Genomic DNA, 26,782 nt, shown 5'->3' on the forward strand with positions numbered 1-26,782 from the left:
TTGGGAAAGCCTCTGAGGCATCCAAAAAAAAATAGTTTAACATACTGGATCAGCCTTGTACACGGGGCTTTGTGACTTATCTGCCTGGGTACAACACACCCCAGGATCTGCTCCCAGGTTGCTATTTTGGGACCTCATCCCTTTCATGTCATGTTTCCCTCATCAGACCCTCAGTATCTTGGTCATTCTTTGTTGAGTGAAGCAGTCAGTGCCTGCCTGCTCAGCAGAGTGATAGGCACACATCTGACTTCTGGCAGAGCTCCTCAGGGCAGTCAGCGTAGAGTGTCCTGCCTTATGTCTGACAGGTCCTACTCACAGTACCAGTGAGCTGGGACACAGGCCCCAAGGTCGTGGTGCTGAGCCTGGAGTAAGAGCAAAGGCCTTGGCCAAGAGGGAAGGGCTCTGGGGGCTCCAGATCGTTCTGGCGACACTGTTTTGGCCACCAGTGAATCTGACCAGCAGTAAGTCCCTTTCTTGCATGAATGTTCAGTTTCTACCCCTAAGACAATGGGTCAGAGTCTAAATTCTGAGTATGTAGACCAGTCCCCGCAGGAAATGACAGTCCATGAGAAGAGAGAAAATAGGCCCGTGGATAGTCTCTCATAGGGGACGTGTGGTCACACCAAATGGCATCCCTTTGCAGCAACATGGTACCAGCCCTTCTCCACCAACACTGAGTATTACGGGGTTTTGAAAAGTTTGCTAATGTGCTACACCTTTAATTGGTATTTCTTAGATAATGAAACTGAAACTTGAATTTTGAGAGAAGGTATCAGAAAACAAACAAATTGCCTAAGCAAACTTTACAGTGCAGTAATTCTTGCTTCTAGTTCCTCCCCTGTGTCTGGGACCAGAAACTGCAGGATTTACCAAGGTCACAATGAAGGGTACCTTGGACTGCAAATGGTTTCACACTGGCAGCCTTCTAAGACAGTTCTGTGGGGCAAGGTTGCTGTGTAGGAAGTTCTAGCTTCTATTACAGCATAGACTTGAAAGAGACAACTGCTTTTTAAATAATTTTATAATCAAAAGGTTTTCCTTGAAATCCCTGTTATGCTATCCCTGATGGCTGTGCTTTTATATATAAGTGAAACCTCGGAAGGGAATCCAGGTACTTTTTGGCAGCGACTGTCAACTTAAACACCCTTATGTTGTCCAGGAGGGGGCTCCCTGCGTCCTTGTAGCGCCCCCCAGACCCCTCGAGCCTCCCCAGGCCCTTTCCTACTTCTGCTGGACTGGAGCCTAGAGGGTCCTCCTTCTGCCCAGGCCTGGTAAAAAGGTCACATGGCAGATGGAATTCTACCCCCCCACCCCCCACCCCGGCCCATCTGCCAAAAACTGGCGGTGCAGCCCCTGCCTGGCTTGTCTGTCGTAAGTGGTTGCTGATAACATTGGTCCTAGGGACAATGCCTGTCAAGTGTCAGACCAGCACTCAGACTTGAGCCTTTTGTGCACTGAGAACATGTGTTCCCCAGAGGCCCTATGCTCCTCTCAGGGGTCCCCCGCTTCCCTGGGCCTCCCTCAGATTCCTGACCTAGCCTCAGCCAGGCCACGAGGTACGAACATCAAACTGGATGCTGGATATGCAACTGGCCTTGAAGTCCAGCCATGCTGTTGACTGACTTCAAACTTGAGTCCCAGGGTGGCTGTGAGCCTACAGGCCATATGTGTCTGGGTGTGTGAAATCCACACTTTCAGCCACCAGGCAAATGCTGCAGCTTCAGACTGTGAGATGCATTTACAACAGCTCTTACCGTGTCTCTGCAGCTTGTGTGGGATTCATAAACATTGATATATATGAATGTTTCTGCCCCTCGGGGTACTTTAGGCTCTTGGGTACACTAAAGTGTGTGTGCATGTGTGTGTGTGTGTTGTGGTACTGGGGATTGAACTCAGGTCCTTTACACTAAGCTGCATTCTAAGCCCTTTTCTATTTTGAGACGGTTTCACTACGTCACTGTGTTTGCCCAGTCAGGACTTGAACTGTGATTTCTCCTGGCATTCCAGGCATGTGTCACTACGTCCGACTTGCACTAAGATTTTGATTGAGAAGGATTTGGAGAAAAAAATTAGATTTCATATGAACACATTTTGAAACAACAGCCCATCGTCACCCCACCTTTTCTCTGGAGACTGGGGAGTTGATTCTTGTGGTTGGACAGGTCAGAGGACTATGCAGGAGGAAACAGTCTGGAGAGTTCTTTTCCCTGATGATGAGAGCTCTGAATATCCCTTATGGCCTTAAGAAAGCCACTAATTCAAGGACAAGTTTAAAAATACCTTGGAAAAAAATAAGAATAAAAATATCTGGAGCAACACGCATGGTGGGATCCCTCTATAGTCCCAGCTGCTTGGGAAGCTGGGGTGGGAGGGTCACTTGACCCCAGGAGAGTGCCTGGAGAACATCTAAAAATAAGTAAATCAATAAATTGGCTGTGCACATTCAGGGGTCCAGCTGACTGCATTCCATTTGTGCTCAGACACTTACTATGTGACCTTGGACAAGTGGTCTGGCTTCTCTGACACCTCAGTTTTCCCACCTATAAAATGAGGATAATGTTATCACCAGTTTGAGAGTGTTAAATGAAATAATAGTGCATGTAGGGGGCTTTGTGCCTTCTTACGAAATGTGTTAGTTGATATTACCAGATCGTTTTTCATGATTACTCTTAATTTGGGGACATCTTTAAGTCATGTATCTGCTCTGGGACTCCATAGCATCACAGAAAGGTAGAAACTCCAGCAAAGTTAAAATTAGTAATGACATCAATTAAAGGTTTAGAGTATAGCTTGCTAATCAATTTCCCTTTTATTTCTATGGAAAACAGGTTTAAAGAGCAGCCTCACTTCTCATTCTTATAAAGATGGCATTACTTTATTGGATCCTTTCCCTAGCCACAGGTTGTATTTGACCAGTCAGGACTCCTAGAAGCTAAGAAATAGTTTAGAACCAACTAGATCGTGGCTGCGGGGTCGGGGTGGGGGGCTGCAGACTGCCAGGTGGGTCTCCTCCCTGTCCCCCTAGGTGCAAGGTCACATGTGGGCAGGGCTGGGGCAGGACTGTGGCCAGTCACTTGAGAGGCTCGCAGAACCTTGTGCAGGTAAGTGTGGCACCACGATGCCCACAGGCTCGTGGTGCCCAGAGACTGTGGAGACTGTCCCCATGCGTAGGCTGGGTGAATGAGCTCATGCACCCACTCAGAACGCACAGGAGTGGCATCCGTGCTCCTGTGGGGTGGTGTCTATCATCAGAGGAGTCACAGATGAGAATGGCAGTGCTGAGCAGGATTGCTCCCGGAAAGTCTGCAAGAGGCCTGGCCTCCTTCACTGGGGAGAAGCAGGTCTGCAGGTTTCAAACTTTGAATAGTCTGTATTAGCAAAAAAATAAAATGCCATTTGTTTCTTCTTTTCTTGGGGGTAACATTTCTCAGTTTTTAAATGATTAAGAAATGAGTAACCCCAGGGAGCTTTCTGGCCTCTGGTTTGTGACATGCTAACCTTTCTTTTCTCTTCTTTTCCTTCTCCCAGATACTTACTGGAGCAGGATTTCCCAGGCATGAGGATTGGCCCAGAGCCCACCACTGATTCTTTTATCGCCGTGATGTACGGGGAGACAGAGGGCAACACCCCAGGGAATGCTTTAGTTGTGGACCCCAAGAAGCCATTCCGAAAGCTTAGTCGCTTTGGAAATGCTTTTCTGAATCGGTAAGGACCAGCACACTGCTGATCTTTGGTCAGGTTGTTTTAACCTTTTCTCCAAATTATTGCCAATTACATGTAAAGATTCAAGACAGAAAAGCACAGAAGGTCTAGAAAAGAGAAGTCATAGAGGATATGCTCACCCTAGTCAGACGTTCGAAGAAGACTGTCCCAGGACATGATCGTTTATACCTGTGCTTGACACTCCACTGGACAGAGCAAAGCCAGGACTGGACAGTATAAGGACGCAGAGTGTAAGAAACAAGGCCTGCTGTTCTGACTGCCTACCTCTTTTTTTGTTACCCCTACCCTTTCCTCCTCTCTCTCTCTCTGGTTTGTTTTTGTTGTTGTTGTTTTTGCGGTGGTATACTAGGGATTAAACCCAGGGCCTTGTGCCTGCTCGGGCAAGTGCTGTAGTGCTGAGTACATCCCCAACATGTAAAAAAAATTTTATTTTGAAACAAGATCTGGCTATATTGTTAAGGCTGGTTTGGAACTTTCAGTCCTCCTGCCTCAGCCTTCCAGGTAGCTGGGATTACAAGCATGCACCATCACACCTGGCTCCTAGCCTGCCTTTCTTTGTTTTGTTTTGTTTTGACAAGGTTTTGCTATGTATTCCAAACTTGCCTTGAACTCACTATGTAGCCCAGGCTGGCCTCAAACTCATGGTGATCCTCCTGCCTCAGCCTCTTAAATGCTAGGATTACAGGCCTGCACCACCATCCCTGGATCTTTCTTTTCTTTTGTTCTTTAGTTCTTTCTTTCCTTTCTTTCTTCCTTCCCCATCCCCCATCAGCTGTTCTTGTTTTTATTTTTATTTTACTTCGTACAGAGGAGGGACAGCATACAAGACTTGTTCATGTCTGGCTTATTTTGTCTAATGTGGTCTCCCTCAATTCCATGTATTTTACTACACATGACAGAATTTCATTCCTCTTTAGGGCTCATACTCCACGGTGTTTATGCATCACATTTTCTTTATCCCTTTATCTACTGATGGGCACCTAGGCTGATTCTATAGCTGTTGTCAGTAGTGCCGCAGTAAATACAGGGGTGCAGGTGTTTCTCATTTGCTGGTGTCGTTTCCTTCAGATGTAACCCGTCAGTGGGATACCTGGGTCATAGGCTAGGTCTAGGTTGAGTCTCCTGAGGAACCACCACACTGGCTGTAGTAGTTACATCTCACCAACAAATGTATAAAAGTTTCTTCTTCTCTACTCTTTGCCAGCATTTTTGTTTGTTTGTTTTTTAATAATGGCCATTCTAACTGCAGTGAAATGGAATCTCACTGTAGTTTTGATTTGTATTTCCCTGGGGTCTGGGGATTTAGCTCAGTGGTTCTGCCTTGATTTGTATTCCCGGACAGTTAATACTGAGCACTTTTTCTTTTTCTTTTTTTTTTGTGGTACCGGGGATCGAACTCGGGTCCTTGCACTTTCGAGGCAGGCGGCAGAACCACTGAGCTAAGTCCCTGGCCCACTGAGCACTTTCTAGTATATTTATTGGTCATTTTTCTTTCTTTCTTTTATTTTGAAAAGTATCTGTTCAGATAATTAGCCCATTCTTAAATTTTACCTGTTTTTTTATGTTAAGTTTTTGAGTTCTGTGTATATTCTGGACATTAGTACTCTGTAAAGAGTTTCTTGCATTCTATAGGTTGTCTCTTCACTCTGTTGATTCCTTTGCTGTGCAGATTTTTACTTTGCTGTGATTCCGCTTGTCAGTTTTTGCTTTTGTTTCCTGTGCTCTGGGGTCCTATTTAGAAATCATGTTCACAGATTGGAAGAATTAATATTTGTAAATGACCCACAAGTGGCACGGTGCAAGCCCTGTGATCTCAGCACTGCGGGAGGGGGGCTGAGATAAGGGTCTCAGGTTCAAGCACAGCTGGGCATCTTAGCAACTTATAGAGAGAGACCTTGTCTCAGAATAAAAAATAAAAAGCACTGGAAATGCAGTTCAGTGTGAAGGCTCTGGGTTCAATCCTTAGTACTGGGGGAAAAATATTAAGTCCTCTTTTATTTTTGTGATATTGGAGTTTGAACCTAGAACCTCCAACATGCTAGACCAGTCTTCTACCACTGAGCTACATTCTCAGCCCTTTTTATTTTTCATTTTGAGAGAGTCTCACTAAGTTACCTAGGCTGGCCTTGAACTTGGCAATCCTCCTGTCTCAGCCTCCTAGGTAGCTGGAATTACAGGTATGTGCTACTGTGCCTTGCTCCATACTTTCTCATTAAAATCCTCTTCTCTTCTTTTCTGTCACCCTACACTCCTCCATTTCCCTCTTTTGTGGGTCTGACTTTGGGTGGGTGCAGCTGGTCATAGGAGGTGCAGAACTGGGGAGCACTTGGAGCCTGGTAGGGAGGGGAAGTTGGATTGGTGTTGATGGGCGGCAGGGATCTTGTGCTGTACTTCTCCTTTCTAGATGTTTCTAAAAATAGGAAGACCTCTCGGCCAACTGCCACCCTCCTGGAGGCCCAGGGGCCCACCCCTCATGCCCCAGGGCTGGTGGTATGGACCTTGACCTTGCAAGGGGCAAGTGCTGGAGGCTGTGCCACAGCTCTGCCCAGAGCACCCTGGTGCCCTAAAAGCCGGTACCCTGGGGGTGGCTCTTTCCTTTAAGGCCTTTCTCATCCTCCTGTTGTGCAGCAAAGAGAGCATCTGAGTGGTAGCAAAGAACCTAGGCAGTGGGACAAGCATGCACGTGACATTCTTGAAGTCAAGACCTGTCTCCTTATGCTGCTCACAGGGCTGCTCCCCCTGCAAGATTCTTCTTCTAGGAGGAGCTCACTCCTTATCTCTGAAGCAGCTGAGTTCGGCAGCTTCTTGTAGGAGAAGCAGAAGTTGAGCTCAGGGTGAGATACCCCAGAGGAGCAACTCCCAAGGTCCCTCAGGACGAGTGCACCGTGCTGAGGGGAAATGAAACAGAAGCTCCCAGTCAGGCCCTCTCTGGGATCCTTGGACCCAGCACAGGCAGCAGGCGAACTTGTGGTCCAGCACTGCCTTGGAAGGCTCCGAAGGCCCTACTCCCCTGCAAGGTGCTCTGAGCCTTGTGGTCTCATCAGCACCACCTTTTGTCTGACCAAGGCGTAAAGAAGAAATAAGCTGCCGGCTCTTTCAAATGCTCATTTTGTGAAGTCCATATTCACAAGGGAAAAAGCAGGAAGACTGATTATTGGCTTGTCTTATTTTGGCAAATGATTTACTTTCCTAAAAGAAACAGTTTGTTTTTCAAATCTGAAACACACAGCAGATAAGTTTGGCAGTGCAGTTGTCAGGAAAGATTTTGGTGTTTTGGGTTTTCATTTTTGGATTTTTTTAGAGGGAGTTTTTTTTTTTTTGTTTTTTGGGTTTTTTATTTTTAGCCAGGGCCTCACTGTGTATTCCAGGCTAGCCTTGAACTCGGAACTCGAGGTGACCTCCTGCCTTGACCTCCTGAGTACTGGGACGACAGCTGTGTGCCACCACGCCCAGCAACAGGGAGGATCTTGAATGGCAAAGTTTATTATCAGAATTTAGAAGGTACTGAAAATAATCCATGTATTATATACTCAAACGCTAATTGAGTTCAGAGTAATACATAGAAAAATAATAGCAAATAATTATATGGCATTCACCATTCAAATTTTCCTTCTATATTAAGCACAAAATGCTGGAGTATATTGGCTTTAAATCCTGTTATGTGTCTGCTACCATTGTCTTCTAGGAAGGGAGAAGGAACTGCAGCATAGAGAGGCTACTTTAACTTCCACGATGTCGCTTGGCCAATACCTGGCAGTGCTGGGATTGGAACCCAGGCTGCCTGGCCAGAGTCCTACCAGAGACCGCACTGCTGAGCTGCCACAGGGCGTGGGATCTAGACTGAGTCCTGGCCTACAGTTCTCATTTATCATTAAGGCAGTTCCTGGGATAGCCCCCAACAAAGATGAGGAGAAGGTGGTAGTGAATCCGCCTTGAGGATACCGTTTCACCATACTATGTCTGTGAGGTAAACAGGTGATACATGGCCAGTTCACACGTAAGAAAACTAGAGGAAAAAGGGCTTTGCTCCAGAAGAGGTCCTCAGGAAGGGGCAGAAACAAGGGATTTAGGTTCCAGAGGAGGAGGGTCTGTCCTTCTAGTCATCCAGGTGGCTGTGCCTGTATAAGGCTCCTAAGTAAGGAGCGTGGCCTGGGGGAATGAATTGACAGTGCACTGTGGCCACATCCCAGTCACCACAGGACATCACTGTGGGACAGCCCTGTGGCCCCTCATGGCACTGGCGAAGGAAGAGTGTCAGGAGTGTTTAGTGGAGGTGCCAACCCAGAACCAGGGACAGCAGCCCCCTGGGAATGATGCAGGGTTAGCACGAAAGGCTCTTTTTACACAGCATGCTTTCCCAGAACTAGGTCAAAATAGAAGAGTTCATAGGAAAGAAAACTGATGATTTTCTTTGGAGAACGTTCTCCCCCAGGTCGTGGTGACCTGTCCCATCATCACAGGGTATCAGCTTGGCCATCTGTTCCTGGGGACATCTTAAGAGTTAAGCTGTGGAGGGCGATGCCACCTTCAACATGAGGCAAACCAGTGGGCCCGTGTCTCAGTCTCTAAGCCTAGTTTTTTAAAAAATAATTGTTTTTACTGCTTTTGTAAATCAGGCATTAATAGTACATATTTACATCTAAAACATGGCCAGATTCGGTGAGAACAGGCATTAAGTGCACCTCAGCAGTGAAGCCACTTATTAATCACTTTATGAAGTCATATCTGTATAAAAATAAGCATAAGCACTTAGGACAATAACTAGACTTAACTACAGCTAGTAAGTGACAAAGATGTTTATAAATAAATACCAAACCCTAAACAGGAATTCATATGTATTTTACTACCTAAGAATTTTCACATAAAGTAAACAAAATCCAAATCCCAAACTTGCGGGATATCAAGTTAATACACATCTTCCCTTAGTGGAGGCCTATCTAGCCTCAGTAACATTTCCAAAGCATAAAGCCATACATTTTTAAGATTGGTCCAGCTGTTTTCCCTCTTGTTTAATTCTTTCTTTGCAGTGTCGGCAGAGTAGGTGGCTCTCTAGAATAGCTTTGTTGGCTTCATTTGTCTCTTCTTTTTGCTTCTCTCCAGTATTAGCCTCGTCTGTACCCTGGCTGTGTTCGTTACTGTGTCATTTCCTAGGGAGTGGCTGTTACACAGCGCTACCTGCCTGCCTTCCAGCCTTCCAAAGCTAGTTGTTTATTTTTCTCAGTGCTTCTCTGTTTGTCTTTGTTACACTTCTACTTGACTCAGAAGCAAACTTCTCACGTTCATATGAGTTTGTCAAAGGGGATCTAATTCAGCAGCTGTTAAACCAAGGTCAGTATTTTCCCCTACTTCATCTATATTATTACTAACAAAATCTTCATGTGAAATAGGGAGATCAAGTCAATTTTTTTGATTTTTGTTTTGTTTTTGTTTGAGACAAGGTCTTGCTGTGTAGTTCAGAGTGGCACTGAACTCACTATGTAGCCCAAGCTGGCCTCGAACTCATGTCAGTCCTCCTGTCTCAGCCTCCGGAGTGCTGGGATTACAGACGTGCGCCATCACGCCTCGCTTGAAATTGTTTTAAACAGGTCTGAACCTCCTTTTTCTTTCCCAGATAGTCAACTCTTAATAAAACTGCAGTTTGGGGAATAGTCTGTGTGTCTAGGGCTCCATGTGTCTGATTAGTGTCTTCAAGTCTTCAACCTTTGACTTTTACCTTTGAATTTTGTCTTGTCAAGCACCTGCCTTGAGACTGGAAGCCCTCTCTCTGAAATTAATCTCTAAGCATCCAGCTTGGGTGTATTCCTTTTAACTGTTCTCTTTGGAGAGGCAGGAATAGGTTCTCTGCTTCGTAACTCTAGTGAAATATAACAAGATTTAGTATTAAATAATTTAAACTTTATTTATAAAACATTACTTCTAAGTGGGTAGATGGATGGCTGAAACATGGATAGTTTTTATGAAACTCAAAGCAGGCCTTCATCGGGTTCAGCTCCTTTACCATCTCTCTGTGGAGAGGCTGGAGATGGAGAAGAGGAAAAGTCTCATCTTGTACATGTCCATAATCGGGTAGGTCAACCAAGCCATGGTTCTAGCATCTTTTCACTCACGAAGTCTGCAGCAGCCACAGCACAATGCTCGGTGTGGTGAGCAAACCACACCCCTCATGAGACTCTTCTGAGCCTAGTATTTTTTTTTTTTTTTTGGTACCAGGGATCGAACTCGGATTGAGCTTGCACTTGCGAGGCAGGCAGCAGAACCACTGAGCTAAATCCCCGGCCTTTCTGAGCCTAGTTTTGAAGAGACTGCCCAGCCCTCCACACCAGGAGGAAAGAGCAAATCGTACCAGGAAGCCCTTGAGGGACAGCCCCAGGGCTGGGGCCATTGCTCCTTCATTTCGGAGTTCACCTTGTGTGTGCTTCATGCCGTGGGATTAGTAGCCAGGTAGTTAGGACCCTGGACTCTGCAGGTAGAACTGCCAGGCCAACAGCACACCAGCCCCTTTACTTGTCATGCATGGACCCTCAGGGGCCCCATCTCCTCCTTTGTAAGGTGACAGGCACAACCTGCTTGGGTTGCGGAAGGACTGAGTTCATGTGCACAGAAAGTGCTTAGAACAGCCTGACACAATGTAAGTGGTAGGGAAATGCTGGTGCTATATTGTTAGTACTGCAGCGACTACGGACATCACTGTTTCAATAAGAAATCAAAATCAATGTGAAGGTACTAACTGGTTCCTTTAAAAGTCTAGTTTTATAAATGTTGAGCACTGACATTTGGCATTTAGAGGAAAATTTAAGTAATCGAATCCTGTCACCGCCTCCTTTTACCGTGAGACAGGACGCCTGCAGCCTCCCCGGGGCCTTACAGCCCCTGCCGTCTCCCGTCTTTCTGTTGCCCTGACCTTCGCTAGACATGGGGGAGGTGTAGAGTGGGTCTGGGCAAAGCTCTCAATTGCTCCCTTCTTTTACTCCGAACACGAAACTCTGGGGAAAGACACTTGTGAAAGCTGAGCATGGCTCTGGGTCCAAACAGCACAGGTCTGCGTGTTTAAGGAGCCAGGGAGGAGGCTGGGTCCGTGCTCTTTGTGCGAGTCCCTCTAGGAAGGAATAGGAAAGCCATCTTGGGGCGGCACGTCTGTGCTTGGAAATGTCTCAGCAGAAATGTGGGAGCAAGACTGGGCCAACTACGGTGGATGTAAGAAATGACTGGCTCTCCGTGGTCCCTTCTCAAAGGAAAGGAAAGGCACAGTGGCTAGAATTTTCTGATTATAGTGGCATGTGCCTTTCAGAGCACATCTGTACTTGGTTCTGACCTGTGCTCCCTCTCTCCTGCCCACCCTCTGCCCTGGGTATTTTCTCGTGTGGAGTAGAGTCCAGCTCTGCACACAACCCTTGCCACCCCGAACCCTGGTTCAGATTCCTCCTCCTCCTCTTTTTGGGTGCCTTCCTCTCCCTCAACTTGCCCCTTGGTGTGTTGTGCAGTGACATGAGCTCCTCCCACCACCTCCTGCTCTCTGGCCCACACATTTGGCCTCTGCTGTTGTGTCAGGAGGCTTGGGCACCAATGAAATACTGTCACTTTACGCAGAGAGGGTAAAAAGTGTGCATACTTTGAGTCCCTCTAGCCCTGTTCCAGAAATCTAGGATTTGTGTCTTGGGAAGATTGATACTGAGTGTGAGCTTGTGGTTTGGGGAAAAGGCCAGCCTTCCCAATGCTTGCAAGTAGCTGCAATATGCTCAGCATTGTCACAGGCCTCGGCCATCTACCAGAAAGAAATGGGTCTAACTAGGATGTGCTCAAAACTCTGTTTCTTCCCCACTTCTCTAGAGAAGGGGATGGTAGTGTTTTTCTCTCTGTGAGCTGGACCCTTTATTTTTACCATTACAAGGGTTTTGTTTTTGTTTTTATTTGCTTGTATTTTTTTGGTTTTTTGAGATAGGGTCTCACTGTGTACCTCTGGCTGGCCTTCAGTGGGCGGGGACCCTCCTGCCTCAGCCTCCCAAGTGCTGGGATTACAGGCGTGTGCTACACACCCAGCTCATTCTGAGGTTTTTAACTTGATGGGTTGAGTTCTGCTTGCCTGACATCAGAAATGTCAGGTCACAGCCTCCAGGCAGCCAGGCGTGAGCACATGACCTCAGTGTCATAACTGTCTTGTGCTTTGGCTTTTCCACCTACAAAAGAGTGGTCCCGGTATCTTTTCCTACATATTCCTGATCTGATTTGGAAGTATCTGAAAGAAGCGTGTCCTGAACTCATAAGGTAAAGTGATCTTGATTTGTCAGTAATGGCATGTCAGGCTCCGGCACCTCCCTGTCCATGGGACAGTGCTGGCTACAGGCACTGTTGGTCTGGGTGGCCCCCCTGTCCTGGATTCCCAGCATGCTTACTTTCTGAGTGATCCTGCCACTTCCCCTGAATGGAAGAATTGAGTTGGGCCTGAGTGTTTTCGGTCTCTCTGCCCACAGAGATACAGAAGTTAGCATTTATAAAACAGGAAAAGGAGAGGTGCTCTAAGTTCCTCCGTAAGACAGATACAGGGCCTAGCAAAGATCCAGCCCACGCTCTGCTGCCCAGGCTGCTAGGAATAGAGTGCTTCTTGCTGGTGTGGTGGCTTTCACAGGGAAAAGCCACAAAGGACATTGCTGGTGTCTGGTCCAGATGTCTCCGTTTCCACATGAGGAAATGGGCTCAGAGGAGGAGGTCCTTGTCCACAGAAAATGACAGCAGAAGCTGAGCAAAACCTGAGCCCAGGTCTGCTGGCCCTGACATTTTCTCCCTACCCCGTCCGCTGTCATGGAGCAGACTCTGGGCAGCTGACTGGAACCAGAGGGGGAAGGGCCAGGGTCAGAAGGAAGAGGCGACACCAGCCAAAGAAGGGATGAGGGAATATGTGTAGAGGAGCTCAGCCAGGCATCCCACGGTTCGGACCTTTCGCCTGTTCTCAGGGCATCCTAAGAGCCCAGCACCCGAGGGAAGTGGGGTGTTGCCTGAAGGACCCTGTTCCTTGCTGACTTAAGCCATAGGAGCACTGAGCTGAGTACTAAGTCCTGGAACAGAGGACAGAACCTTGGGTCCCAAAACCCACAGCTCTCTGGCTGGGCTATGCACAGAACAGGCCAAGGACCTCGGGATACTCCTCTCAGAGGGCCAGTAAACCCTAAAGAAGCATGGGGTTCCCTGCAGCAAAGGCCCAGGACTCCTGGGCAGGGAGCAGCAGGGGGCTGTGGCTGTGCACTCAAGCCACAAGCCCAGCTCTGAGCACCTCTGAGCTAGTTACTAAACCTCTCTGAGGTTGACAGTAGGTGGAAACTCAGGGGTTTGATACATGTTACCTACAGTCAAAATAATCAGTGAGGAATCAGGAAGCAGCAGGTGCCAGCTCCCCTGCCACCCCTGTCCCGTGGCCCAGCATCTACGCTGTGGCACCAGTGGGATCCCTGTCCCTCTTCTCCAGGCCCCTGCTTTATGGCTTCATGGGCGTCTTTAGTCCTCGTTGGTCTCTTCCACACTCCCTCTTTGCGGACATCAGAGAGCCCCAGGCAAGGCCCGGTCTCTGACTTTGCTTTCTGTCCATCTCTTCCAGGTTCATGTGCTCCCAGCTGCCCAATCAGGTTCTGAAGAGCATCAGCATCATTGACAGCCCCGGCATCCTGTCTGGGGAGAAGCAACGCATCAGCCGAGGTCAGTGCCTTGCCCGCCACCTCCCACCTCCCGCCTCCACCACAGCTCACTGGGACCCTTTCTGATGTGAACAGAAGGTTTCTTCTCTGGTCATGTTCTCTCCATCCTCTAGGACAGCACTGCCCAGGATGCCCCTTAGTGTCCCTGAGCAGCTGAAGGGCCCCCCATAAAACAACCAGTGGGTAAAGAACCACAGGTACAGCAATTTCAACTGAGGAGCTGGCCTTGCTAAGGCCACACATTTAAGAGAGGAAATATCCCTTGTTAACTGTCATTTGGACATGGGTGACAAAAAGTAGAACTGGTCATGTAGGGAAGAGAGGCCTGTGCAGCTGCTCCCCCCTTCAGTCCTGCACACTCCAGCCCTCAGCCCTTGTGGTGTCCCTCCCCTGACCAAGCCTGTCCTGGGGGACTCTGTGGGAATCCTGCCCAGGGACACACAGAGGCAGGCATAGTTTCTGCCCTCAAGCAGCTTATGTTCCAGTGAGGAAGACAGCTGTCAGCCAGATTGTCACAGAGGCAAATGGAAGATGAGGACCAGGCAAATCATTAAAAGATGTGGCCATGTGTCCTGGTGTATGGGGACCTTCAGACCTGAAGAATGTGTAGGGCTGCCTCGGGGGGCAAGCTAGGGAGGGAGAGTAGCCTGGTATTTAGAGGAGATATGGGAAGAGAGATCACGGCTTGGGCGATTTTGTGGCTTCTCCAGCCTGCAGCAGACAAGCTTGGGCTGCCGTTGCTTCACCAGATGGCCCTGGCACATGAAAGGGCACAGTTGACTTCCAAGAGAAAATGCCTGGCAGGAGGGCATTAGGTTGGTTTCCTGCAGTCACAGAGGCAGGCCAAGCAGCTGCCTGCACAATGGGCCTTGAAGGAAAGGTGCTTCCACAAGGCCCTGTGGGAGGGATCAGTGTGGCAGATGCATTGTGACTGTCACTCTTCACTGATAACTCTTCACAGCCCAGGAAAGCCACATTGAGAAGTGCTGGCATGCCAGAGTTGAGCTCACAGCCACAAGCATGGCTGAGCATTGAACCCCTACAAAGCAGAAATGCAAATACACAGGCCCGGCCATGCAAGGTGCTACAGTGGGGCCAATGACAGGGCTTCCCCGGCCAGCAGCCCTCTTTCCTGTGGCATTCCAGGAATGCCAGCTCTCTGGCCTCCCTAGACCTGCAGAGTGCTCAGGGCTGTCCCTGACCCTTTGCTGATTGAGCCATGGCATACACGGTGCTCGAAGTCCACCCCAAGGCTTCAAAGAGCCTGGCTACTGGAGAAAAAAACCACATTCAGACTATTATCCTCTCTCTCATAAATAATCTCTATTGGTTTTCTTCCCATTATAAAAGTGATAGATGTTTGTTGTGAAGGATTTGAACAATAAATAAGGGTATAAAAAACCCTCACTGTCACAAATAATAATTCTTAGTGGTTTTCCCTGATCCTTTAGAGGCCTTTTCCTACACTTATCCAAACATGATTTCCAACAGAAATATGATTACCACAGACATTTTCTACAACTTGATATTTCTCCCTAACCACCTAGCTCAGATTTCATTCCATGTCAGAACATTCAAATTACACTGTTCAACAGCTGCTTGGGCTCCCTGAAAGGGACACAGAATGGTCTACTTAGCTGATATATGGGTGTTATGATTGTGAATGTTTTTACTCTTATGGAGGGTTATAGATGTCACCTCCCTTAGTATATCTTTATACTCAGTGCCAATAACTTTTCCCTAATGAGCCAGTTGAGGACCAGTTGAGGATCATTTAGTCCCAGAAAGGTTGTTCTGCAGATCAAATGGTTTGTTTTCAAAGAAAAATTAAGCAAGCACCTGTTCCACATCTTTTCTGAGCTGCCCCTACCTCACTAGTTCTACAAGTCTGACCAAAGCACCCTGGAAAGTATGTTATTCTGGTAAATCTTTCTTTTTACTGTGAAATTTTAAGGCCTCTAGATTGTGCCTTCAGTCTTTCTGATTTTTCTTGGTAGTCCTTTGACCAATTCTAATCTTTCATATTCCTCAGTGTTTCTCCTTCCCTTAGTAATTATAAGTATCTTTCAGCTGTTGAAGCTTGGCATGATGCTTTCAGCACACTTTAAAGATGATTGGTTCTTTTCCACACTTTATAGTACAATCTGACTCACATCCTGGTCTGACTTACCATGGCATATACTTATATCCTATGCACAGAAATAGCATATGTGGCTCGCCAGTCAGCTGGTCCCTGCCTCTGTGACAAACATAGCAGACGATGGGATGGGGAAAGGCCACGTAACACAGCCAGCAGCAGTGCAGACTGCAGCCAGCAATACCACGTTTGAGGGCCACAGGGTTTGGGGGCACAGTTGATGTTTGGAGTCACTTAGTAACATTTTGAGCATACGAATCCCCAAGACTACATGGTGTCTTAGAGCTGCATCCGCCTGAACTATTGCAAACTATGCTAACTTCCCAAATATGCTTATACCAACATCCCTCTGTCTGGTTGTAGAAGATCCAGTTTACCTTTCACCAGGAATTAACGACGGCATTAGACTGGAGTACATGCCAGATGAGACCCCACTGGCTTTTAAAACAGCCCCCACAGGGCCGGGGATTTAGCTCAGTGGTTCTGCCACCTGCCTCGTAAGCACAAGGTCCCAAGTTCGATCCCTGGTACCGAAAAAACAGCCCCCATTGACTGTATTGGCAGCTCTTGCCTTTGCCTGTGAAGGAAGGGGCAGCTGATGTCTCTGTCTCCTTCATGCAGTTGATGGATTAACCCGCACCATGCCTCATGACTGATCCTGCTCACCAAATTGACACACGTAGAGTCTATTTGAAATGTGCATCAATAAGAGTATGATGCTAGCCACTGCATACAGACCCTTGCTCTGTGTCTACATCATGTCAGCCATTTCTGATTTATTTTCAAATCTGCACAGTCATGAGCAGACAGAGCCAAGGAAATCCTCACTCTTCATTGTACCTCCAGGAAAGCAGCTTTTCAGTGATCATGAGAATTTGTCAGCTGCCAGCCAGATGGGTGATCAAGCTTGACTAGGGAGTGGATAGGGCTAAAAGTTGTTGACAGGTGTGGTGTTTGGAGGATAGGCTCAGGGGAATAGCTGAGGCTGAAGCCATGTAGGAACCGGCCTACCCTCTAGCCTGTGGGAAGGCTGAGAACTTACTAGGGAAGAGGCAGAGCTGCAGCAAGAGGTGAGTGAGCATGTGGTAACTGCTGAGTACCCCAGGAAAACCCACAACTCCACCCAACCCTGTGTCCTGCATCAGCTCAGTACCAAGCAGCTGGTAGGTTGGCAGCTGCACATTGTCCTGGGCCCAGATGGAGAACAGGAGGGAGCTGAACTGGCGAGCTGGTGAAAACAGAAATAGGGGCTCTCACCTCAGGGTTCAGTCATGTGCCTCACCTCACCCGGGCTGCATGCTTCTTTGCTAGTTCTCTCCTTGGTCGAATCACATGCCTGGTGCCTTGGTGTTCTGTTCTGGGTAGGGGGGCAGATGTGGTTACCAGGACGGCATGGGCCTTTGCAGCCATTCCTAGCCCCTAGTCACTGGTGACAAGAAGAAACACTTGATGCTCTTTGTGATACCTCACATTCTTTGGTGTTCGGTTTGATGCGAAGCGTGGCTGACCCACTGTCCCGTTAGACGTGGCCTTTAGCCGTCAGAGTGTGTCTTAGCACAACTTCTCCACCAGCACAACCCAGCAGGGCCCAGGAGTCAGGACGCTATGTTCCTTGCCTCCTATTGCAGTGCTCTGAGCTCAAGTCAGCAAGAATCCCCATCAGCATTTGGGGGAAAGGGATGTCTAAGTCTCTTTCTTAGGAGCCGTGTAAATGAAACTGCTTGAGCAATTGAATTTTGGAACAATTGTTAATGTATCACTCTATATGGAAACACACTGCCCCTTAGATGCTCCTTAGTCTCATCAGTTAGAAGAAAATATTTAAAGAAAAAAATCAAGTTTTGTTACTGAAGTGTAGCTTTCTTGGCTGGCATACAGGACTGAATTCCCACCACGCAGGGATAAAAACATTATGATAGTTTTGTAATATTTTATTCTCATCAAGTAATAGCTGTCTAACAGTCCTGCAAAGTTTTCTTGATTCTCTTCTTGCCAATAAAAGAGTATGTGGTGTAATCCCAGAGTTCTGGGAGACAAAGACAGGAGGATCACAAATTTAAACCCATCCTGGGCAACTGAGGGACTTAAGACCCTGCCTCAAAATGAAAAACAAAAAAAAGTTTGGGGGTGTACTGGATTCTGGGTTCAAGGCGCAGTACTAGAAAAAAATGGGTTCTTGAGGTTTGCTGAACTCTTCCTGAGTGAGGAGGTGAGGTGTGATCGTCCACTCTGGAGCCTCCTTCGCCCCAGGTGACAGCACCCAGACCTTTTGCTCTGTGTGACAAGAAGAGAGTACATTTTATCCGCATGCATATCCTTGTTTTTGTTCCCCATCTGTTGTTATTTGGCTCCTGGAACAGTCTACTTCCAAGAAGACTGTTTATTCCATCCAGAACCTAAACATAGGCTGGGATTGATTTCCGGGCGTGGCATGAACACTGCTGTGGTTGCAGGTATATGGGACAGGGCTCTGGGTTCTGATTCCCATCACAGTGTCCCTGTGTAATGAGTAAGACATTTTGGAAAATGATAATGTGGCACCTGGTGCCCTGTTCGTCTCCACAGCATAGTAGTGTTTTGAGATGCGGCAGTGGCCATGGGTAATTATTACCCCTGTGGTTTCCTGAGGGTGTGGGGTTTTGTGTAGCTTTCAATAAGTTTGACTGTGGCAACAAAAATAGTGTAGTTTTTCCCTTTTAAAATGTAAATAATTCTAGAGGAAAAAAACAAACTCAGTCTAAATTTTCCAACAAATCTTACTCTCCCAGGGGCCGGGGATTTAGCTCAGTGGTTTCGCCGCCTGCTGCGCAAGCCCAAGGACCTGAGTTCAATCCCCAGTTCCAAAAAAAAAATCTTACTCTCCCAGAGCCAACAGCTCCTCAAGTGAAGATGTGATTGCCTCCCTGACTGGGAAGCCCTGGGCTTGTTAACCCCAGCCCAGAACTGAGAAGATGGTAAGAAACAGAGGGGCCGGCGCTGGCTGGCAAGTGAAAGCAATGAACAGTAATAGTGCATGAAACAGAGAAGGGCTAACTGTGTTTCAGGGAGCAGAGCAGACTACAGAACGGAGGTTCAAAATCACGGATTACTGCTTTACCGTCCACATCAGACATAGATATTCCTAGGTCTCCCACCTGGACACGAGCGGGTCCCCATGAACAGCCCACTTCGAACCTACCTACATAGCTGAGGTCCTCAGACAGAACCACAGAAGAATCACTGGAGCTGGCAAGTGGGCATGGAAGTCCAAGCCGTGTGAATGTGGGTGTGGAAAAAAGTGGAAAAGGCAAAAACAGACTGTAATCAGGGAAATAACAAACACATCTACTTGACAAGTTTTTTCAGCTTTAAAGACAAAAGACCGGATTTTGATGGCTGTGCAGGAAAGGAGATAGAACACTTAGCGATGGCCTGATAAGAATGACTTCCCCTCTCCGAAGGCAGTCACAGGGTTTGAAGGAAAGCATACACCGACCCGCAGAGAAATGAGGCTGTCCCGAGGAACCAAGAAAGCCAGACCAGTATGCTAGGGGATTCCAGGGCAGCCCAGAGGAGGAGATGTGAACCCAGAGCTCCCTTCTGAGTCCCTAAGAGTGCCTGCTGGTGCCTGCTGTACCCCTGGAGCAAGTGCGTTCAGGACAGGCTTGGCAGTATTATCAGCAAGAGTGGCCACCCGAAATACACATCATTTAAAGAGCAAAATTAAAGATAGATGATAGGAACCAGGAAGGGAGACTGTGAAGATGGGAAGGAGACCTGGGGAGCACAGGGAGGGGAAGTAAAAAGGATCAAGCCGGCTCCCCAAGAGGAAGGGAATTATCGTGTATCGCAAACATGCTAATAATTGAAAAAATAAGAGTAGGAAATAGTAATTTGTAAAAAGTGTTCATTGTGAAGTAGTACGATCCCTCCCCACGCTCTGGTCTCCAGCAGGGACAGCCCAGAACTGCCCTAGCTTTGCTGCAGCACCGGCCCCTGGTCACCAGAGCTCACCCGAAGAGTCCTTGTTTTAGGTTCTCCTGTCCCTGATTCCCCAGCCCGTGGCTGGTGCAGGGTTTCTTGATTCTGTTTGTTTTATTACTTAGGTTTGGTTTTGTTTCTGTGGTACTAGAATTGAATGCAGGACATTGCCTAAGTGGAGTTGTTCGTTCAACACATACTTACCAACTGAGCCAACAGGGTGGGTGCAGTCACCACTGCCTTTGTGGCATTTATGCTCCAATGAATCAGACTAAAAGAAGCAGGCAAATTATTTCATTCAATTGAATGAACAATAGTGTCAAGGACTAGGAAAGAAACCAGGGAAATACTGAACTCAGTGAAGAGAAGGCGAGGGCCCAGCATCTTCGGGGAAAGCAGAGGGGCTCTGCAGACGCACAGCTTTCAGAACGAGCCAGCCTTGTCGAACCCTGAGGCTTTGCGTGTTTGCCTGACTACGTTGGCTTTTCAGATATTTCCCAGTTGCTATTTGGAAGGTATAGAAAATTCATATTCAGGTATCAGATATTCACACATGGATTAAATTCCTATATATTCATGTTTTTCTGAGATTGTTTCTATAAGCTCATCATCAGTACAAATCTAGAATCAAACAAATTACTTGCATTGGTCCAATCAAGGGACTGAAATCCCTGAAGACTACCACATTGTAAAACAGGATGAACAGAGAATGGAATCAGATGTCCTGGGTTCAAAGTCAAATACAGCACAGCCACTTACTAACCACATGGCCCTGGCAACGTTGTTCATCTTTTTGTGAGGTAGAGATAATAATAGTACCTACCATGTAAGGTTGTTGCAAATAAGTTAATACATAGAAGCTAGAGAATTATGCCCAGCCTAGGACACAGTAAGTGCTTAATAGATGTTAGCTATTATTCCCTTCAGCATCATTGTGTTGTTAAAGGCCAGAGAGTTTTCCAAGGCAGAGTTTCGTCTTCTGTTTGTATTGGTTTCTTTTCTGTAAAAAAGTCTTCTGTCTCAAAGAGTAAAAGAAATTGTTAAGTTCCTTGAAATACAGAGTTTGTTATTCAGGAGCTGAATACTGTTCTTGGATAATTGTTTCTATCTTTTTCGTCTACATATTTTGGTCATTTTTATTGAGAATTAGCTTTTAAATTTTGAAATCAAAAGTCTCTGGAAATAAAAAAGAGTAAAGACTCTAATTGGCAGCTGGTTTTTTAAATATTTGATGGGAAAAAATTTTTTAAATAAAAGATTGTGTGTGTGTAAGAGATAGAGTGAGAGATTTGGCATTCCTTTATTTAGGAATAGTAATAGTATGAAAAGACATGGGCAGCTAGGTGTGGTGACACACACCTGTAATCCCAGCACTGGAGAAGCTGAGGCAGAAGGATCACTGTGAGTTTGAGGCCAGCCTGGGCTACATAGTGAACTCAAGGCCAGCCTGAATTATATAATGAGGCCCTGTCTCAAAAAAAAAAAAGAAGACATGGGCACTTTCAAGAGTGTGTTAGACACGATTCACTCAGCACCCTTTGGCACTGGGATGTTCGCGCTTGGTGGAAGTAGATGCTCAGACAGCCACTCTGGTGCCCTGGGAACTCCAGGGTTCTAGTCAAGGGGTGCATGGTTTCGCCGGCTGCTGCGCAGGCTCAAGGACCCGAGTTCGATCCCCGGTACCAAAAAAAAAGAGGTGCAGTGAGCAGGAACCACCGACCCGCAGCCAGAATCAGTAAGCAAAGGTGCCAAAAGAACATTTCTCCTTCCTTCTTTTTGGCTTTGTATTTTCTCTCTCGTTTAACATTCCTTTGCAGGTGGAAATCCAATTATCCCAACACCATTTGTGGAAAGGACAATTCTTTCCTCTATCGAAGTGTCGTGGTACCTTTGTTTCAAAAGCCAGTTTGCTGTAAATGTGGGGATTTCTTTCTGAATTGTCAATCCTGTTGCACTAATCTGTATCCTACACAGGGCACTTCTTGACCGGTGCCTGGCGGGCTCGGTGGTGAGGTCACAGGCCAGTGTGGTCTTGGTATCACAGGCCAGGATGGGGCTAAACCACACGATGATCTGAAGCTCATCCCATGGTGTCTGCTTGGCATGCAGTCAAGGGACAATGATAGTAGCTGCTCTCACTATTGTTGTCTCTTCTAGACAACAGAAAAGTTGTGTAAAAACAAAGAATGTAGGAGCTTAGGGCCTTTTGGAGGGAGGGGCGGCGTAAGTGTGGGAATGTGAGTGCATCACCGGCGGGCGCTTGGGGCTGGAGAGCGGGTTTTGTCCTGAACGCTGCACAGAGCCCTGCTGCATTGAAGTGGGGCAGAGGTTCCGTAGAACAGAACGTATGTCCTCAGGCCCAGATCACAAGGCCACTTGTACATTCAGCGTTTGAGTCCAGTGACCTGTCAGTTCTGTGCGGATGTGGCAGCCCCTGATGAGTTGTTGGCAGACCTGAGGCCAGTCTCAGGCTGGCTTCTGAGGTGCTGGCCATCACTCACCACTCAGGCGGTGAGCAGGAAATCCTGATTTCTTTTTGTTTCGGGGAAGTTTGCTGACAAACACATTCATGGCTCCCTTTCCACCAGTGCCACGGGAAATTCCACACCACAAGTGTTGCCGCTTCTGACCTGAACACAAGAGCATCACTGCCTTGACTCAGAATGGCATTTTCCAGGCCCTCACAGCTATTTTTAGTGTTTTTTAAAATATTTAAGTGCATGATTGATCATGAGGAATGATTGCTTTTGCTTAGACTTAAACCCTAACTTTTAATGAAAAAATTTTTAATTTTTTTGATGGTGAAAAGCACACTTCTGTTACTTTACATATAGAACGGCATGTAATCACGTTTCACACATGTGGGGAACCAAACTAATCAGAGAAAAAAGTGTGTTCCTCACTCTGCTCAGTAATAATACTAGTTAATACTTGGGTCATGCATTGTTATGTGCTTTCCGTATATTATTAACTCATTTGCTCCTCAGAGAATCTATGGCATAGGAACAGTTTGCCCCATTTTACAGAAGAAGAGGCACATAGAGGCTAAGTGATTTGCCCACAATTGTGCAGAAGTCTGGTGTCTACTATTTTTTTTTTTTTTTTGTACCGGGGATCGAACTCAGGTCCTTGCGCTTGCACAGCAGGCAACGAAACCACTGAGCTAAATCCCAGGCCCCTCGTGTGTACTCTTAACAGATGCCCCCACCTCCCAGCACCACACTAAGCCAGGCCTCTCGATTCCTGTCCTCTTGGGCAGGCTTCTTCCCATGGTTTGGCCTGACTGTCTGACTCAGGTTTGCTCAAGAGAATTCAGCAGAGGTGATACTGCGTGACTTCCCAAGCTAGGGCACAAGAAGCCCTGCAGTCCCACCTGGGTCTCTTGGAACCTTTGTTCTGGAGGCGCCACCTGCCAACTAAAATGTCCGGGTGCCTGGAGACCACCACATGGCACGGGAGCCTGAGAAGGCGCCGTGGAGAGGCCAAGAGGTTCAGACAGCCTCCGAGCAGTCAGCCATTTGGTTAGGTTAGGCCACCAGATGACCCCAGCTCCATTGCCTCTGATTGTCACCTCCTGAGACGCCACCCAACACCCACCAGCTGAGCCCAGCAAACCTGAGAGCCACCAGAGAAAATAGGAATTGTTTAACCCCCCCTTAGCCTTAGTGGCTACTAACCAAAGAGTGACACTGGCTGAGTGGGATGCAAGCAGGCAGGCTGGTTCCTGAGCAGCTGCTGTTAACTGCAGGGAAGAGACACGGACACAGACAGGGCAAAACAACCCACCCATCCCCTCTATCCAAGAGCGGCCCTGGGAAGGGTACCATGTGAGGCACCATGATTGACATGTTTCCCCTCCAAGTACCAAATCAATTTCTTTGGGGGTGGGGGTGTACTAAGGATTGAATTTAGGGCCTTTGCACTGAACTGCACCCTTAGCCTTTTTTTTTTTTTTATTTGTGGAGACAAAGTCTTGCCAAGTCTCCCAGGCTAGGCTTGAACTTAGAATCCTCCTGCTTCAGCCTCCCAGTGTGCTGAGATTACAGGCATGCGGCACCACACTCAGCTTTTCCTTCATCAGTGTTTGACCGTACTTGTTGGGAAAGAGTGCGCATCAGCCTGCATTTGCAATCCAAGGGCAGTGGGAAGAGGAAGTAGTCTTCCTAATCCTGCATCTCTGGTGCACCACATACATCTACGTGTCTCCCTCCAGCCTGCTTTGTAAACACCTACTATGTGTCAGATAGCTTTTGCTTTCCACTGAACAGACTGCAAATTGAAACAATTACTCGAAGGAAATGGCTGCATCTCATGACCGTGTGTTCCTGTTTTAGGTGACTAGTGGCAGGTGCGGGGTCTCTGAGGCAGATTCACCTGGCAGAGCCAAGGGTGGGTAAGACTGGCAGGTTCTGGGAAGAGGGGAGGCTGGTGAGCAGCTGGAACCAGTGGTGAGGAGGGCAGAGAGCCTGCTGGTGTGAGCTGGGGGCCTTGGAGAAGCGGGAGACTTCATGGGAGTAACAGAAAGCCATGTTTATCCTTCTCTTGATTACCCATAAGTATCATTAGGCACTCAGGTGTTCTTGGATCTGCAGGGACAGAGCCAGGCCTGGGACTGCCACTCATTTCCTGTGGGTCTGTTTGGTTGGCAGACAGTGGCCACCATTTCTTCTCCTGTGGTGCCCTGGAGTCGGTGTAGCTGTGAAGATGCATTCTGAACAGTGATCCCTGGCAGGGTACGGAGGCCACTGTCCAGGGGTCTGATGCAGGAGCGCCCCACTCTAAGGAATCTGTGGAAGCCATGGGCCCTGCTCTTGAGCCAGTGAAAGATACGATGTTGGCAAACGTGGAAAGCCTACCCAGACGGACATGGGCTGCAGCCTGCAACTCTGCTTCCCCTGGGTGATGTGCCTACCTCCAGGACAGAAGAGCAAGTGAACAGTAAGGGACCTGGGTGGGGACAGCCGGGCTGGGCCCAGCCCTGTAACCAGCCAGCATCTCCAGCTGAGGGCCTTGAGTGGGAGCAGAGTGACCACAGGTGACCACAACTGCACCAGCTTTGGGGGCAACCAGTGGGAGGGAGTCAGGGCCTGGTGTGCTGCCCTCCACCTGAGCCTTCACCCTGCAGACCCTCAGAGTAGTTAGAGCTCTGGGAAGATAGGGTTTTTAGGAACCCCTAATGATCTTTTTTTTTTTTTTTAATTTCTTGTTTGTGCTTTGAAATGTTTAATAGCCTTCTCTCGCCTGGCAACCCTGCAGGACAGCCAATTCAGGTATAATGGGGGAGATTCTTGTTAGCTTCAGTCCCTGTTGCTATATTATAAAAACAAAGCCCCCTTTCCCTTGGTCACTGTGCCCCAGTGGGGGCCCCAACCTGGAGGTGGGTGATCGAGGAGGAGGAGAAGGAGCACAGGTGGAGAGAAGCAGTGCAGCCTGGAACATTTCTACACTTCCGCACCCTCCCACCAGATAGGTGGCCTGGCAACGATAACGCGCCTCTTTGGCCTTCAGGCTCTCCCTCTGTACAATAGGAAGAAAAGCACTTTACCTCACAAAGTTGGATTTTATAAGGCTCCGAATACTCTGTGTAAATACCTAGGTGCTCCATGGACGGCACATCTTGTCAGCTGGAACACATAGAAGGGAGACCTTGACTTCAGGCCCAATCACAAACCAGTGCATGTCGAAGCACTGAAAATAGCAGGGCTCCCTGGGCACCTGTGGTGTCCACAGAAGCAGAGTGAGGTGATGAGGTACAGGCCACTGCTGTGGGCCTTGGAGGAGGCCGACTGAGCGCAGGCCTGGCGTGGCCTGGACACGACGTGAGGTTCAGTCTCAGCCATTAGCCTAGAGTCGTAACTGACTGGTGGGATGGCAGCCACTGCCCATCTTACAGAACTGGGGTGACACCTGGGGTGGGAAGGCCAGGGACGTGCTCCCGCATTCCGCAGGGGAGAGCAGGCGTGGCCAGGTCCTGGGGCTCAGACACACAAGGACCCTGCTCTTCCAGGACCAGAAAAAAAAAAGGCAGAAGGACGTAAATTAAACTTTTAGACCCAAGAGTGGAGCTAGGGAAAGCCAGAAGAATGCAGGCGGACTGGACGTGGGGACCTGGGCAGAGGGTGACCGGGAGTGGGGAGGTTTGTCAGAGGTGTGGCTCTTGGTACCTTGCGAGTTCTCTCCACCATGGCCCTTTTTCCCTTACCTGTGGCTATTTCTCACATGTGCCATAATTCAGCGTCCTCAGAAAAACCCCTCGTTTCATCTGGGTGCTTTTCTTCTGTTTCCCAAAACTGTCTCCTGTTTGAATCCCACCCATAGTGCAAAAGGCAAATCGGTTTAGTCAGCTGGCTTTTCACTGCTTGCAAGAGCTCCTCAGGGCAGTTCTGCTGTGTGTGGGTGTATGCATGCATGGGACAAAACATTCAAGTTTCAGAAAGTTAGACAGTGAGGAATGTCTGTCCCGACTGCCCCCTCTTCCACAGCAAGCTCAGTCGGCATCTCTAGGCCCAGGGAGGGCTCTGTCACCCTGCTGTACATGGGGATTTTTCAACTACAGTAACTCTTAAACCTGGGATCCTTTTGATAGAGGACCTTCAGGCTGCTGCTTGTCTTTTTGTTTGTTTGTTTGTTTGGTGTTTGTTTGTTTGGGGGTTTTTTTGTACTGGTGATGGAACTCAGGACCTTGGCTTATGAAGCAGGCGTGGCACCACTGAGCTAAGTCCCCAGCCCAGTTTTTTTTGGTTTTTTGAGGCAGGGTCTCCCTTTGTAGTTCAGGCTGTCCCTGAACTCACTATGTAGCCCAGGCTGGCCTGGAACTGGTGACCCTTCTGCCTCCCCCTCCCAAGTGCTGGGATTACAGGCGTGGTGGTCCACCACACCTGGCTGCTCCTTATTCTCTGTTGTTACAGACACAGCCACAGTCAGTATACTTGGTATATTGACTGTGAAACTACATTTTGTATGTATGGTATAAGTATGTACAGTTTGCACAGTGCCAGCGTATCTGGAAAATTGCTAAATATGTGTTCCCACCACAAAACATGTGAAGTAATCCCTGTGTTAATTAGCTGATTTACCCATTCTACAGAGCATACGTATTTCAGAAAATCATGTTATATATAAATTTACACAATCTTCATTTGTCAAATAAAAAAATGAAATAGGGATCAATCAAAAAAAATGTGCAAAGACAGCCATAGAATGCATTTCCAGAAGTGGAACTGCTGAATCAAAGGAACTGTGAGATTTGATTGTGTTAGCTGATACCAAAATGGCACTC

The 26,782-nt window shown here is 47.8% G+C and overlaps 1 protein-coding gene across 1 annotated transcript in view; it reads left to right on the forward strand.

The window, feature by feature from the left end:
- The window catches only part of Ehd4 (EH domain containing 4), a 75,429-nt gene that overhangs the window by 15,358 nt on the left and 33,289 nt on the right, over positions 1–26,782 (forward strand). The window contains exons 2-3 of the mRNA XM_004861635.4: positions 3,529–3,705; positions 13,310–13,407. Coding sequence (XP_004861692.1) covers positions 3,529–3,705; positions 13,310–13,407 — 275 coding nt within the window. The remainder of the gene's footprint in view (positions 1–3,528; positions 3,706–13,309; positions 13,408–26,782) is intronic.

This window comes from Heterocephalus glaber, unplaced genomic scaffold (genome assembly GCF_053883595.1).
Source record: "Heterocephalus glaber isolate CG9 unplaced genomic scaffold, H.glaber_assembly_v1.0 deba00000809, whole genome shotgun sequence".
Classification (NCBI taxonomy): Eukaryota; Metazoa; Chordata; class Mammalia; order Rodentia; family Bathyergidae; genus Heterocephalus; species Heterocephalus glaber.